Source organism: Cydia strobilella, chromosome Z (genome assembly GCF_947568885.1).
Source record: "Cydia strobilella chromosome Z, ilCydStro3.1, whole genome shotgun sequence".
In the NCBI taxonomy this organism is placed as follows: Eukaryota; Metazoa; Arthropoda; class Insecta; order Lepidoptera; family Tortricidae; genus Cydia; species Cydia strobilella.
Window position 1 is genome coordinate 29647776 of NC_086068.1, and position 17916 is coordinate 29665691.

At 38.6% G+C, this 17916-nt stretch overlaps 1 protein-coding gene across 1 annotated transcript in view; it reads left to right on the forward strand.

Moving 5' to 3' along the window:
* Positions 1-17916, forward strand: part of LOC134754223 (protocadherin-23) — a 95650-nt gene that overhangs the window by 32226 nt on the left and 45508 nt on the right. The window contains exons 2-5 of the mRNA XM_063690394.1: positions 10332-10421; positions 10759-10958; positions 11296-11496; positions 12654-12881. Coding sequence (XP_063546464.1) covers positions 10332-10421; positions 10759-10958; positions 11296-11496; positions 12654-12881 — 719 coding nt within the window. The remainder of the gene's footprint in view (positions 1-10331; positions 10422-10758; positions 10959-11295; positions 11497-12653; positions 12882-17916) is intronic.

Below are 17916 nucleotides of genomic sequence, written 5' to 3' on the forward strand. Positions count from 1 at the left end.
ATCTTTAGATCGTCAGCAAAAAGCAGGCAAGCCGAATTTTTGATAACCTGAGGCAAGTCATTGACCATTACTATAAATTCCATCGGACCAAGGTTACTTCCTTGACTTACGCCAGATCTCACAAAATAAGACTCAGACCTGAATCCCGCGTACTCAACATACTGACGTCTGTCGCTCATGTAACTTGCAAAAAATATAGTAAATGGGGGGTAAAGCCGACGCCAGCTAATTTGCTTAGCAGAATATCATTGTCAACGACATTAAACGCTTCACGAAAATCAAAATAAGCGGCGTCAACCTGCCCCCCACGTCCACTTCCGGTGTAATTTGGGCCACGTAACTGAGCAAGTTGCTAGTTGTACTACAACCCGGCCGAAAACCGTGCTGCGCGTCGGACAGTTGACTCCGCAATTGGTTATAAATAATACTATGCAACACGGACTCAAATGCTTTAGCGGGGGTAGACAAGACTGCGACCGGCCTGTATCCCTCAACCCCTATACTTCCCCCTCCTTTCGGAACTGGAACAACACGGGTTGTTTTCCACACCTCTGGAAAAGTTTCTGTCTCTAAGCATATATTGTAAACGTGCAGCAGCGGCTCGCCCAACACATAGCGACAATCTCTAAATATAAACGCGGGGATGCCGGCGATGCCATATGTCCGGCCGACCGCTTCGGTTTAAGATTTGCAAGTGCACGCACAACATGAGCCAGATGTAACTTGTCAACGTGTATGCGCGCTGAGTTGAACGAGCACCCCGCCTCCGTCACCGCTGCAGTCACGTTAAGTTTAGCCGGAGTGTCACTATACACGCTTTGAAAGAACTTTGCGAACTCACTTGCCCCCTTTTTTCCACTGATAACTACCCCATCTTCATACAGCTTTTGATCATTTCCATGTTTAGTTTTTGATTTGACATAGTTCCAAAAAGCTTTTGGGTCCTCTTTTAGATGTGCTTGGACCCGGTCCTGATACTGTGCGTAAGCTGTTTGAATCATAGTTTTAACCCGTGCCCTACTTTTCGCGAACTTTAGGTATTATCTCGGGAACCGGTAGCCTTATATTTTTTGTGGAGAGAAGCTTTATACTTTATTTCTTGAATTATTTCGACGTTATACCATTCGGGATAGATGTACCTCGATGCAAACGATTACTCGTTTTTTTAGGTACACACTCTGTAATAACGGCATTTACGTTTGAATAAAAATACTGTAAACTTTCTTCTGCATTATTTAAACTGTAGATCGGTGTCCAGTCAATAGAAGCTAATGCTGCGTATAATCGTGAATAGTCGGCCTTAGCTAAGTTCCACTTTTGCTGACAGAAGTGGGTAATCGGCCTCGTCCCCGCCCCCGCGCACCGCGGTACTCGCCAACGAAACTAACACCTGTAGTGGCGGATGGTACAAGTCAACCGGGACTAGTTGCTCCGACGCAGCGCGTACTATAACGGCTTCCCCCAGGGATGTTAATACCAAATCCAGTTGATTATATCAATTTAATATTCCATTTCTCTGAATGAATCCACAATATGCCTGAAAATATTCAAAATAGTCGGTAACAGATGTAGCACAAGTGTTGAGCGTAGACTATTTTTCCGATGAAGCTCGTACGCGAAGACTGGAACACGCTGGCCGAAGAGATGCTGCTGCTGCTGATTACCACCAAAATACCACCACCATGTTACCGGGTTAGTGTGAGGGTTAGTAAGAACACTTATTTTAGGGTTAATAAAGTGTTAAGTGTAGAGGTGTTGTAGATAGACTGAGTATGGCTCGGTCGGGCGGCCATATTTATATGGTTGCGCACCGTGCCCCGCCCACTACGTCACGTGGGTGAGTTGTGCAGTCAGTTTCCATTTATTGGCCAATCAGCTTACGCTATTTTACTAAGTTAGGGAATAGGTAGTTTTTATTATAGGGACATTGATTCTTAATAATAAACATTGATTGGCTTATAACTATGCACAAAATATAGAAATAAAACATAAAATTTTCATAATGACTAAAAATACACAAAATTACACCAAATTAAAAGATTACACAACGTACAATAAAAACATCTTAAAAGCTATATGCGACAACAAGAATACAAGTTAAATCTCCGATTACCACCACCCGACTATGTGCGAGACATAATTGTTCAATAATTCTAAATAATATCATGTAATCAGTATCTTTACTATTGGGTGGGATGTAAACAACGCAACACAAGAATAGTACCCTATTATGCATACACACATTTGCACAAACTAGTTCGAACACCTTATCGCTTACGATGACGTCACCCGGTAACTGCACGGGCCGTAGGTCCATACGCGGTGTGGCCACGAGAAATACGCCGCCTTGTTTACGTCCGTCCGCTCGATCGCAACGGAGAATTTTATAACCAGGCGGGATTATTTCGGCATCGTTAATAGACTCATTGCATCCTGTTTTAGTTATTGCAAATAAATCGGCATTTGACGACGCCAGTCCTGCATTGAATTCTTACAACTTTGTCCTAAGTCCTCTCACATTCTGATAATACACCTCGTACGATTTATTTCGGGGTGTATTTAGGGTCCCTGGGTTTTCGAAACCACACCCACTCACAGAACTCAACGTTTATTGGCCAAACACACGGCTCACAAAGTTTATGAAAGAAGAATAGTCACGCTCCGACTTATGTTTTATTTTCTCCACTCTCACTATACATTCTGTGCCGCAGATATCCCTAACATACGCTTCTAAACTGTCTAAAGTTGTTTCTTTTTTCAGCCGCCAAACATGCAAATATTTTTTACGTTCTGCGCCCTGAATGTCCATCGCATTTATTCTTCCACCTCTCTTTACTTCGTTATTAGGAAATGTACTTCTCCTTTTCGACTTCACCTGAATCCATTCACTATTAATGTCTGTATTACCGTTTATTTCTGTACATTCCGTCGCCTTAATATTAGTTTCCAAACCCGGTTCACTAGCCCGTTCCGCATTCGCTGGTAGACTCGATTGTTTCGTGGCTCCACACGGTTGCATTGAAGTTGTCGCCGCCGCCGGCTGACTCTTAGCGCTTACATTCGCGGCTATTGCGGGTAGATTTTTCGAGCACGCCTTCTCAGCATATGATTCCGTTTTTGTATTTGGAGATAATATCGACTTTTTTCCTTCTTTTCTATGCAACTAATGTAGGTTTCGAGTTTCCCATTCTTAATTTTCAACTGCTTTATTTCATTTTCCAGTTCACTTACGTTGTGTATTTTTTCTTGAGCAACCCTCATTTGCTCGCGCAATTCATACAACTCTGCTTGATTTTTAACAAAGAGGGCTTCTAACCGTTTAAATGCCTCCATTTGGTTATCCATACGCACCCCCATCTCGGCCCGCAAGCCACAGAGTACATCTAATATTTTAGACTCATTTTCATTCAAAGATACATCCATTTGATTGCGATTGCCGCGCACCGTGTTAACATTGCTCGTAGGAGTAAAGGTTTGGTCCATTATTCTTCCCCTTACCGGAGTATCGTCCCGTTTTGGCCTCAAGCAGGCACATCCTGGACACAACCATTGATTTTTATACTGCTCCGTAAGAGTTTTAAACTCTTCATTCGGCAAAGCCAAACACTTCAAGTGAAACAACTTCTTGCATGATTCATTTGAACATTCCATATAGGAAATATCATAGATTAGGTCGTCACAGCCACCACATCGCGACGACATCACCTTGAAAACGTATAACATGATTCCACTATTTAAATTTGAATATATTGACACTGCCTTAGGGTAAAACACGTCCGCTCGTTAAGCGCGCGCGATTATATATAAAAAAAGTTATATGTATAAAAAAAGTTACGTTCTACAAGGATTCGGTATAAAAAGGCTATTTTCAAGGACAGTAGGATTTATTTGAAGTTAACGTACTGAAATCGGCGTAGAAAAGTATGCCAAAATTAAACATTTATTCGCAAATTAACAATTAAATAATAACAGTCTTTATAGATTTTTTTTTACAATGCTATTATGTAGCACATCAAGCCCGTGTTATTTATTTTATTTTAACAGAAGATGGGGAACCGACACGATAACACAAAAAAGTCAATGATAACAACACGAGTAACACGACACGCACAAGCACTAATGACGTTCCAGGTAGACGACCCACAGGGGACTGGGTCACTGGGCGAAAGCCTGATAACAATAGGGTATTCTACTACCTAGTCAAATCAGTTTCTTTTTTAGAACTGTCAAAACGATTTCCTAATATGGAATTGATATGAAAAATTACATCGTGACGTCACGGTCAACTAACCTACTTTTTATACTTCAATCCAATTGATTCAAATAGAAATTGCGTTTAAAAATAACTGCTATCTATGTTTTTCTAATAATTATCTGGTACTTTATTTCATGCATGGTGTGACATAATTTATTTTAAATACAGTGTAATATACCCTATTACTTTAAAACATACTAATACCAAAGATGGATATAACTCCTTAATAGATGGATACAGTCTAAGGAAAAAACGTGCCTCGAGAATCACGAAAATTTGATTCTCGATCAGATGGCGCCACTAGTTTTGGCCTACTCTCGTATAGAGGGCGTTGACTGTTTCGTTTGTTATTTATAATTTTAACGCATACCAGAGAAAGAACATGGGTCAAAATCATATAAAAATAATTAATGCAAATAAAAAAAACATTTATCTATATTTAAATACATTTTAACGTATTTTTATAAATCTTCATTTTTAGTTTTAAAGTATGTCGATAGATAGCAGTGAATTTAAAGTGGTTACAAAATTAACTATGACAGTACCGCTCTATCTAATTATATCCTCATTGCTAATACTTACCCTTATTCCAGTCAGATGGTATCCAGGTAGCTAGTTTTAAGTTTTACTAGTACTACAGTTTCGTTTAAGAAATATTTGTATTTATTATATGACTGAATTTAAATAAAATAAATGTACAATATTTTTTTTAATGACAAAATGTACGAAATCATTCATTAATTTTATTCGAAAATTGTTTGTCCATAAGTTCCATGACCAATATTTAACGGATCCGTGAGATCCGAAATATCCGAATTCTCCGGATCCTATGAGACGTTGGATCCGGATTCTAGATTCGACGGATATCCGGAAAATGCGGATATCCGGATTGCAAACCCTAGTGCCAACGGAGGAAAGAGGAAATAGCCTCACGCCTCGCGCCCGCCACCCCTTGTCCTGGCCTGGATAGATAAGTGCCGGACTTTTACTAATGGCGAGTCAGCGTCCTCATTACCATGCTATTAAAGTTATTAACGACATCAAACTTATTACACAGTATTATTCCGATTTTCATGAGTCATGATTGATTATTTGATTGAAATCCGTACCTAATTACTTATGGCATAGCAAATAGATTCGTGAATTTCGTGTCGTTTTAGTAAGAGATCTTAGATTCCGTTTTCTAAGGGGACCTTGCATTTTTGAGACAAAGCAAACCGCTTGGAACAGGTATTCCTGGGGGTGATCTGAGCTGATTTAGCCCGGTTGCCACGAGGTTCCCCCCAGCAGGTGGGCAGGGGCCGGGGGGGGGGGAAGTGCCTCCGGCGCGCCCCACTCTAAGCTTCATATCTGCATACATCTAGCAAATATATCAAGTTTGGTGTAATGGTTTTTCGTATAATTCGAGGATGAAGAATACATTTCTGTGACTAAATTTTCACTCACCCATACAAAAAAGTCGAGAAACACAAAATTTAAAAAAAATCTACACTTTTTTTTCGAAAATCCTCTATAGAATTAAAACTATGAGAATTTGCTCTAGAAAAAAAATACCCGTAAAAGCCCAGTTATCCTACTATATAGAATAGTAAACTTGTCAAACATTTTTCTTTTATAACTCTGTTAAAAAAATGTTTTGTTTCGCGCGGCGTACCCGCGTTGTAAGAGCGGTATGCAACTTTTAGGAATTTTAAGTATGTTTAGATGATTTCTGATAAGTTGTTATTCTTCTGGTTGTTGATTACATTAATAAATTACTTCTGGACGTGATATATAGTTGGTCAAGCAAATCATGTCAGCAGAAAAAGGCGCGAAATTTAAATTTTATATGGGACGATATCCCTTTGCGCCTACATTTTATAAATTTGCCGCCTTTTTCTACTGAAAAGATTTGCTTGACTAACTATATATATATATATATATATATATATATATATATATATATATATATATATATATATATATATATATATATGTCGGAGAATGACTGAATTGTGCCATCTATTGCCTTTCATAGGCGTTATCGCGCAATCTTTGACAAATAGAGCAAACTAGGGTGTTACAGTACACTTGAGTGGCGTTCGACGCAGTTGTTCCGCCAAGTCGTCATAGAGTGCGCTGCCGCTGCGGCGCTGCCTAAACAATAGAATCCAGAACAATTGAAGTGAGGCTGTCAATCTATCTGCTGATGAGCACGAACGGGAGGAGATGACGACGTTGGCGGTTCCTGGGTCTAATCCACTGGTTTGCTTTGGATAAGAAATGTAACGTGCTGTGATTTGTAAACAGTCTTGTGTAGTAAAGACTGTGAGTTGAATATCGTATTTCATTGAAAGCCCTCGTCATCCACGATTGAAGGTTCTGATGCGCTGCCGATAGTAAGATACGCCCACGATTCCGACATATATATAGATATATATATATATATATATATATAAGAACTATATATACAAATATAAATTAAATATATAAATAAAGATGTTGCGAAAACTTTCGCCAGTAGTTATTATAAATGTGATAAAATTAACATAGTTAGATGTTTCACAAAAAATGCCGGTTAAATATAGATATCTATTGTTCGCAATTGCCACTACATGCACATAGGTCCGTACATTTTAGTTTTTTTAACGCAGTTGCACCTCCTTGCTCATTTGTTTTGCAGCGGCAACGAATAATCTCCAAACAAGCAGCAGCCGCCGCAGGTCGGCTTGTCCATATGGACTCCCAATAACCATTTTGTTTGGACCAGCCCCAGTCAGCAGGGCATGGTAGCTGTTGCTGAGTGGATATAATCTGTCCCCAAACCTCCTCCCCAAACTCCTCCTTGGTAAACTGCACGGAGAATATGTTTACGTAGGGCATCTTCTGTTGGAGGCAGATTCTCTAACTGGAGATGTCTTATTGTATAAAGTACTCTTCGGCACTCATTTACACTCGTACCTCATACTTGTACCTGATCTGAAATCAGTAACAAAATGCATAGTGTTAAAATACTGTCTAGGGATCAATTCACACCTCGTAATTCAAATCTGTCCAGACTTAAAAATGTAAGACTATTACTTGTGATACAAGACCATAACAAATTTTTCCAATATTGGCAACGCCTGCTCAATATTTCCTTGTTTGTCGTATTTAAATCTCTCCGTTACAGCAGGACATGCGCTCCAAGCTTGAAATACGCTTTTTTTCACCTTTCCACACAAAAAAGAAACAGTGTCGCAACCTGAAAAGGCGTGGAAGAATGCCAAGACTACTGTCCTTTCTGGTCCTGTGAAATAAATTATATATCTATGCGTTACAAATAAAATCATATATTTAAAGAAAGTTTGCAGCACGTGGCCAATTGCCCAGATGACCTGTCTCGTACTGCGGTGACATATTTATTTTATTTACAATTAATGGAGGAACTACAAAAGATACCTAATGAAGATGCAATAGTATGGCACGAGAGGAACTGGTCATTCTTTCCTGTGCCAATATGTACCCATAACTCCTGGAGCTCCGGCAATCGTGATATACATGCAACTGCGAGAACAACAACATCAGTATCCACTGTGCGTAGCATAATTTTTGTGTGACCTGGGGCTACAGCATCAGCCACATAATGGACCATCATGCGCGTGTCTGCTTCCTGTACGAGGGCAACTGGTCACGTACTGCAAACTTCCTTTAAATATATGATTATATTTGTAACGCATAGATGTATAATTTATTTTACAGGACCAGAAAGGACAGAAGTCTTGCCATTCTTCCACGCCTTTTCAGGTTGCGACACTGTTTCTTTTTTGTGTGGAAAGAGGACAAAAAGCGTATTTCAAGCTTGGAGCGCATATCCTGCTGTAACGAAGGGATTTAAATTTGGCAAACAAGGCAATATTCAGCAGGCGTTGGCAATATTGGAAAAAATTGTTATTGTCTTGTATGACAAGTAAATCTTACAATATTAGTAAGTCTGAACAGATTTCAGATCAGGTACAAGTAAGAGTGTAAATGAGTGCCGAAGAAATCTCCAGTTAAAGAATCTGCCTCCAACGGAAGATGCGCTACGTAATAGTTATTTGTTATACAAGGGTGCAAAGTTGTATTTTACCCGCGAGTGTGGAATTGAAACACGAGCACGCGAAAGGATTCTATAGTTGAACCACGAGCGAAGCGAGTGGTTCTAAAATAGAATCCTGAGCGTAGCAAGTGTTTCAACACACGAGAAGTAAAATACATTTGCACCCGTGTGTAACACAAAACTTTTCCTCTCACTATAGCGAGGAAAGTGCAACATCCACAGGCGTTAGATCATCTTCATCACTGGAATCACTTATTTTGTACGATATTATAACAGAAAACACTGGAAATTCTGATTTTTGCGTGAGTCGGTGAGAATTGTTTTTAAGTAAAAAATTTGTTGACAAATGACAATGTTGACATTTCTGTTCTGACCTGACGTATGAAATGTCAACGATGCGTTTTGAAATTGCATCGACTCAATTTGTGCGTTCAGAATTATATTTAACATCATTATAGGTATAAAAAATCTAACGTTTCTTATGGAATTTTAAGGTTTATGACTTAAAATTATTAAATAAAGCTAAATTTGGTATTTTTTATTAGATTCTGAAACCATTTATTTAATGATAATTAATATCGAACGAACCATTTTTATGAGCGTTTTACGTTTTGTTATCTGTCAAGCTACTTAAACACGCTCCATTCAAGGTCAAATTACTTTCCTCACTAGTGGATAAAATGCGTTTTTCCCCGCTTGTTTTAAAGGATAAAAGACGGCTTTCCGAGCTAGTGAGGGGAAAACATTATTCTCCGTGCAGTTTACCAAGGAGGCTATGTTTGGGGACATGTTATAGCCGCTCAGCAACAGGTTATTGGAAGCCCATATGGACAAGCCTACCTACGGTGGCTGCTGCTTGTTTAGAGCTTATTCGTTGCCGCTGCAAAACAAAATGCGCAGGGAGGTGAAACTGCGTTAAAAAAAACTAAAATGCACTGACATATGTGCAAGTAGTGGCAATTGCGAACAATATATATCTTATTTCAACCCGCATTTTTTGTCAAACATCTAACTATGTTAATTTTATCACATCCATACTAATCCATACTAATATTTTAAATGCGAAAGTGTGTCTTTCTGTCTGTCTGTTACCTCTTCACGCTTAAACCGCTGAACCGATTTACTTGAAATTCAGTATAGAGATAGTTTGAGTCTCGGGGAAGGAATAAGGTTTGTTTTTATCTCAGAACTCACCTCTTAAGGGGGTGAAAAGGGGGGTGGAAGTTTATATGGGGAATCAATAAAAAGGAGATTGGATAAAAGTCGCGGGCGAAGGCTAGTATTATGTATGCGAAAGTGTGTCTGTCTGTCTGTCTGTTACCTCTTCAGGCTTAAACCGCTGGACCGATTTAGTTGAAATTTGATATAGAGATAGTTTGAGTCCCGGGGAAGGACACAACTATATATCACGTCCAGAAGTAATTTATTAATGTAATCTACGGACAGAAGAATAACAACATCAGAAATCATCTAAACATACTTAAAAATCCTAAAAGCTGCATACCGCTCTTACAACGCGGGTACGCCGCGCGACACAAAACCTTTTTTTTTAACAGAGTTATAAAAGAAAAATGTTTCACAAGTTTACTATTTTATATAGAAGTATAACTGGGCTATTCACAGGTATTTTTTTTTCTAGAGCAAATCGCCATAGTTTTAATTTTGTAGAGGATTTTCGAAAAAAAAAGTGTAAAGAAAATTTTCGAATTTTGAATTTCTCGTATCCTTTGTACAGGTGAGTGAAAATTTAGTCACAGAAATGAATTCCTCATCCTCGAATTATACGAAAAAAACACCAAACTTGATATATTTGCTAGATGTATGCAGATATAAAGCTTAGAGTGAGGCGCGCCGGAGGCACTTTCCCCCCCCCCTCCCCTGCCCACTTGCTGGGGGGGCTAAATGCAACCGGGCTAAATCAGCTCAGATCACCCCCAGAAACAACTGTTCCAAACGGTTTGCTTTGTCTCAAAAATGCAAGCTGGTGGACCTAAGATCTCAATACTATTTTTGCAGCTATTCAAGACAGCCGTTGCTACTTAATGAATGGTGGCGCGGTGGAAAGCTTTTTTATCAGCGAAAATACCCCGGTTGGAAGCGTCATAGGTATGTGTTCCATTCACCAAAATGTATTATTCCACCTTAACATTCTATAGCTACCTATAATATCTCGTCCGTCGGTTAGCCATGATACTTATGAGGACTTTACCATAACGTCCATAACAAAATGATATCAGACATCTAAAATCACATTTAACGGTTCTTTTGCCATTCAGTACATTAAAACATAGTTTTAGTCACTAAAACTTTATGATATCTACTCATTGTGAAATCTATTTTGTATCTATCTATGTTTTAACACAGTTTTGTATCTATCTATGTTTTAACCTATTTCAAAAATATAAATATTATTTTTGTTAACTTTATGTATATACATTTTCAGGCACTCTCAGTGTCAATGGCGATCCAAGTGAAGATGATGGCAATATATCACTCAAATTGCAAGAAAAAGATGCAGCATTGGGCATTGCTCCAGGGACCAAAAACTTGACCCTACTACGCTCTCTTGACAGGGAAGAGAGACTAGGCCCTTCAAATATATATGTTAATGTGAGATGTGATCGGCGAAGAACCACTGATCCTGTAAGATATCACTTTCTGTACCTATGAATGTTTATCCTGAAACACCAATTATTCTTAAGTACTTAATTCAAAGAGGAACATAACACAATTAACACAGCCGAGATACACAGCAGATAACTGCAATGATTTTGATACCATGCACAGACTGTGCAAGTGTTATTTTAAACATCATAATTTCATACAAGTATGACATTTAAAATAACACTGTCTGAAATATCAAAATTGCTACAGAGTTATGTTGGTGTAACTAATATTATTTCAATTTCACTAAATTGAATTGTTACTGCTCATAAATAATACTGTTGAGATTGTTCTGATTTGGTTTCAAATATTTCAGAGTTTTATAATCCCTGTATCTGTGAGGGTGTGGGATGTGAATGACAATGCTCCAGTATGGGTTGGATCTCCGTACCATGTGAGGTTGTCGGAGTTGACAGCGGTGGGGTCGCGGGTCCTGCCTGCACTGCGAGCCACTGATGCTGACCAACTTGGGCCCCATGCTACAATTCATTATTCAGTTATGCCAGGACCTAATTCGGTTTGTGTTCTTTGTTTGTATCTTAATAAGTGATAATTAATTCTATTCATCATTTTGTGTGATATATATGAAGCTATCCAAGTATATTATATTCTATGACATAACAAATCATAGGTTCTTGTCTTGCAATACAGTTAGTTGTGCCTTAGAATGATGATGATCCAAGTGTAACCTATCAAGTATTATTTTTGATAATTAACAGCCAAGCTAGCCATTATTACTATGCTAAGCGAGTTTGCTGTTGTATTTGTACCTTATTGTTTATTGTTCTTATGTGTTTTTATGCATGAAATATTGATAAGCACTGTATATGTAATTTACTTGCGCAAGCGAACTGAGCATTTGCTTATAAGATGAATTATTGCATCCAGCATGCCGTGTAAGAAATATACTCAAGTGCATTGTAGCAAAACCATTTCCTTGCATGTTATGTATTACCAAAGAGGATATAATATTATAGAGCGGTACTGTCATAGTCAATTTTGTAACCACAGTAAATTCACTGCCATCTATTGACACACTTTAAAACTAAAAATGAAGATTTATAAAAATACTATAAAATGTATTTAAATATGGATGTTTTTTTTTATTTGCATTAATTTTTATGATTTTGACCCATGTTCTTTCACTGATATGCGTTAAAATTGTTAAATAACAAACGAAACCGTCAACGCCCTCTATACGAGAGTAGGCCAAAGGTACTTGTGCCATCTGATCGAGAGTTAAATTTTCGTGATTTTCGAGGCACGTTTTTTCCTTAGACTGTATCCATCTATTACGGAGTTATATCTATCTTTGGTATTACTTACATAATATCTAGTTTAAAAAAAAAAAATTCAACTGTCAGGTAATTCTCACACAATTTACCCAGTTGCAATTTGAGGTGAATTGAACCTTCATCATTCTAATATTCTTGTAAGGCCCACCATACTAATTTCTCCTATTTTTAATTTGAACTTTGTATAGTAAATTGGGATAAATCAATTTTATAGTATGACAGAAGTGTAACCAGGCTTGATAGAAAATCATGTAGTAGAATGAATGAAAAGATCATTATGCACATGCACAATGCACATTTATATTATTCATTATTAAGAAATGATTTTTTTGTGGTAATTCTAGTATATATAACAATTTTTTTTTACTTTATTCTACAGGAATATTTTGGGTTTGCAAATGAACTTGACAGTGTACTGATAGTGAAGCAAGCATTAGACTACGAGACCCTGAGCAACTTCACAGTGACCCTGAGGGCCCAGGATCAGGGCCGGCCACCCTTGCACAATGACACTACTCTCTATGTAGAGGTGCTTGATGCAGATGATCAGAATCCAAAGTTTACTCATGACCATTATACTGCACTCCTCCCTGACGATGCTGTAGAGGTAATTAAACAAAACAATAATTTTATATCAACTATAATTTCAATTAGATATTTTATTCAGTTATCCATAGAATCAGATAATGGTCATAAAAGATCTATGACATATCTCATATATCTACAAAACAACTTTGCACCCATGACCATATTAGTATAAAAATATATTCTTTAAAAACCTTAAAAAAAAGAAGCAGCCTTCAAAAAACATAAATTAACCACAGCTAGTTTTTAGTAAGAACTCCTTAAGGTTACAGGCTAGAGCTAGAGCCTAGGAGATAGATCTCCTACTAAATTATTAAGGTTGCACAGGGGTCATTCTATAATAAACTTTACTTTACAAGGGCTCAAAAAATAAAATTGGCTTAAGAAGTCAAAACTAACCTATTTCCATAGAAAACTCGCGCACCAAGGGTTCCGTACTTTTTACTATTTGTTGTTATAGCGGCAACAGAAATACATCATCTGTGAAAATTTCAACTGTCTAGCTATCACGGTTCATGAGATACAGCCTGGTGACAGACAGACGGACAGCGGAGTCTTAGTAATAGGGTCTCGTTTTTACCCTTTGGGTACGGAACCCTAAAAACCGGCAAAGTGCGAGTCGGACTCGCGCACGAAGGGTTCCGTACCATTACGCAAAGGCAAAAATTACTTAAATATGTATTTTATTCTGTTTTTAGTATATTGTTGCTATAGCGGCAACAGAAATACATCATCTGTGAAAATTTCAACTGTCTAGCTATCACGATCGATGAGATACAGCCTGGTGACAGACGGACAGACAGACAGACAGCGGAGTCTTAGTAATAGGGTCCCGTTTTTACCCTTTGGGCACGGAAACCTAAAAACCGGCCAAGTGCGAGTCGGACTCGCGTTCCAACAACACAATTACACAATTTTTTACAACATTTTTTTTATGTGAAACGTGAGTGAAATGTCTTCAAAAGACCCGTAGGGGTCGGATCAAAAACTAAGTATTTAAGTCCGACTCACGCTTGACTGCACATTTCTAATAGGTAACGAACTATTTTGAGTACCTATATTTTTTCAAAATTTTAGACCCTGTAGTTTCGGAGATAAAGGGGCGGGGGCAATGGTCATGTTTTGGCTATATTCTTAAGTCCGTTTTCTATTGGGCATGCTTGTATGGAGAGGTATACATTTTTGGTTACAGCAATGCCATTTGGTTTGGGGTATAAGACACGTTCACCTGAGCTCAAAACCAATTAGTTATTCTGTGTCAAAACGCCCGGTAGCCAGATTGAACTCCGCGTCAGGTGGGGGGTGAGGGGGGGGGGGGTCAAAGTACAGAGCTCCCGGCGCTTAGAAAAATAAATTCTGGCAGATTAGTTTTTGGACCTTTGGGTCAAGTTTGGTGTCGTTATCAGGTAACTAGATGGTGCCTAATTCACTCCCCATACCAGTTTTTTAGGGATCCGTAGCAAAATATGACGCAATCCTTAAACTAATGAACTTTTAGTAGTGACACAAGATTTATGACGTATTAAAAAAACTACTTGTTCAAACCAATTTTCGGTGGAAGTTGGCATGGTAATGTACATCATATTTTTTTTTTTAGTTTTATCATTCTCTTATTTTAGAAGTTACAGGTGGGAGGGGGGACACACATTTTACCACTGGAAGTTCAGTTTAGAAAAAAATGATATTAGAAACCTTAATATCATTTTTGAAGACCTATCCATAAATACCCCACACGTATGGGTTTGATGAAAAAAAAATTTTAGACTTAGTTCTAAGTATGGGGAGCCCCCTAAATTTATTCTTTTTTTTTCTTACCATGTTTCAACAGTGTAGTTCTTATAGTTTCGGAATAAAGTGGCTGTGACATACGGACGGACAGACAGACAGACAGACATGACGAATCTATAAGGGTTCCGTTTTTTGCCATTTGGCTACGGAACCCTAAAAACCCGGTTAGTTTTATATTTTTGTATTAAACTTGGTTAAAAAAAATACTGTCCGAAAGCCTATTTAATGCAGATTATAAAAATATTAACATTAAATGTACATTTAACTTTTTTCAATGCAAAATAAAATAATTATTGCACGTACCGACTTCATTTTTCCGGGCGGCGCGCGGGCGTCAAAGATACTTGGGTGCCTCCGTGCCACTGTGGACCACCCAAAGTCATATGGCTCTAGAAATCTTGCAGTTCACGGTGCAATTGTTTCAAACGTCTGCTCAAATGTACTGAGTTATGTAAAAAAATTTTAATTTATTTATTATTCAAAAGAGAAGTACACTAACTGCTGCTACTTATCTGCCAAACTGCGTAGCAGTTTGTTGGCAGAAAACTTATTCTACCCTTCACCACTGTAAACTAAGTTATATTAGCGTTATACATAGTTATACGTTTTACGGTAACACGTGCAAAGGTATAGTTGATCAAACCAAACTGTCAGTAAATAAGAACTTTCCCTCTCTCCCTTTCCTTTCTTTTGGGTGCCAGTAATTGTGGAGGTGGTTGTATATAAAATTAATTCACAAACGTATATTGTACGTCCGTGATGGATAAACTGTTGGTTCTTAATTGTATTATTTATTTTCAACATTATAAAAATATTAACATTAAATGTACATTTAACTTTTTTCAATGCAAAATAAAATAATTATTGCACGTTACGTACCGACTTGATTTTTCCGGGCGGCGCGCGGGCGTCAAAGATACTTGGGTGCCTCCGTGCCACTGTGTACCACCCAAAGTCATATGGCTCTAGAAATCTTGCAGTTCACGGTGCAATTGTTTCAAACGTCAGCTCAAATGTACTGAGTTATGTAATTTTTTTTACACAGTTATACAATAAATCTTATCTTCTATTATTATATGTCATTATTTTTAACAATGTTACACATTTATTTATAAATGAAGATGATTTATAAGCACACTAATATTATAAAGGCGAAAATTTGTGAGTATGTGTGTTTGTTACTTCTTCACGCTCAAGTGGCTGGACCAATTTTGATAAAATTTGGTATGGAGGTAGCTGACACCCTGAATTAACACATAGGCTACTTCTTATACCGCGCAGCTAGTATAATATTAAAAAGAAGATAGACAACGTTTTACATTCGTTTTACTTATCAATAAATAAATGAACGATGACCGCCCTGGCCCGCAGAATTTTATAAGGATTGAGTGAGGAATCTCTCTGGGCGACAGTTTGAGTCCCCTGTGGTTCTGCCTGTGAGTACTGGCCACGGGACTCTCGCCGCTGATCGATTCTTTGGATCCTCGGATGACTTGACATGTAACTTGAAATAGATTTTGACGTTTGTTGTCATTCTTAACTAAAAAGATTTCGTAAACATTGTGCCTGTGCTCCGTGGTTTTATTTCCTCACAAATGGTAGCAGAGCGTGGTTCCTGAAACTCCGCGCCTGGAAATAATCGAGATGGCATCGACGAGTTATAGAAATATTGAAACGTTGAACAAGTCAAATTATGACACGTGGTGCTTACAAGCGCAAGCCGTCCTGATAAAAAACGATTATTGGGATATCGTCAGTGGCGAGAAAATATTGCTACCAGAAGCGGATGAGACGACGAAGTCAATTTTCACCAAGGAAGATTTGAAAGCAAGGGCTGAAATTTTTCTTTTGCTGTCACCTTCCGAACTAAAACAAGTGAAGACCTGCACGTCATCAAAAGCTGTATGGGACAAATTAAAAAAACTTACATACAACAAATTTATCAAAGCCGGGGCCCCGCGAGGAAAGCAACCTTGCTAAAAAAATTGTTTCTAAAACGGATGAACACAGAAGAAGATATCCGTGATCACTTAAATAATTTCATGAACATCAAGGACAAGCTAGCCGACATGGACATAAAAATACCGTCGGAATTGCTAAGCATAATGTTGCTCTACAGTCTGCCAATAACATATGAAACCTTTCGCATCGCGATTGAATCAAGAGACGCCCTGCCCGATCCTGACGACCTGAAGGTAAAGATTCTTGAAGAATATCAGGCCAGGAGTGGTAGTGAACAACCAGAGAGCTCCGAAGCGTACCATTTCAAGAAAAATAACTCGAAACCGTACTGCAAGAGCTGTAAAAAGAAAGGTTACACTACTGAGGCATGTTGGAGCAAGAGGAATACTTCAAATGACAAGACGAACAGAAACCAGACTAGCAACTTCAACAAATCCTAAGGTTTTACTGGCCTGCTTGCTAATACGAGTGATATGCGAATGGAAGTCGAATTTTTTGTCCAATATTAAACCTAGGTCTCGGATTTCACTAACTTTCTCCAACGAGGAACCCGCCAAGCTGTACCCAGTTTGGAGATCAGAACGCTTACGCGAGAAAGTTATCGCCTTACACTTTTTCACGTTAAAGGAAAGTCGATTTCTCTCACTCCACCTGGCAGCAGCATCAATATCAGCTTGCATCGCTGCACTGTCGCTAATACTACGAATACCTAGGAACAGCTTCAGGTCATCGGCGAAAAGAAGACACTTAGCAGCACTGATTGTGTCGGGCAAGTCGTTTATCATGAGGAGAAAAAGAGTGGGCCCCAAGGTACTGCCCTGACTCACACCAGACAGCGTACAGTAGTCACTAGACTCGAAGCCGCCCACCCTGACGTACTGCTGCCTGCCACACATGTAACTAGCAAAGAAATCTAATAGCTTTGGTGTGAAGCCCGCTAGCGCTAGCTTCCTCAGCAATATGTCGTTGTCGACCAGGTCGAATGCCTTTTTGAAGTCGAAATACGCAGCATCGACCTACCCCTACCCCTCATCCATCTCTTTGCAGACATAGCGAGGGCAACGAGATTCGTGACTGTAGATCGCGACTTACGGAAGCCGTGCTGACTGGGTTGCAAGCGATCAGCCACCTGCAGACTTAGATGGCGGTTAAGTATGATTTCAAATACTTTCCGAAACACAGGAAGAACAGCTATAGGCCTAAAGGAGGTAATATCTGTATTGTTACCTTCCTTAGGAACCGGTGTCACCCTAGAAGTTTTCCAGCGATTTGGATAGGCGGAGTATTTGAGTGAGAGGTTATATATG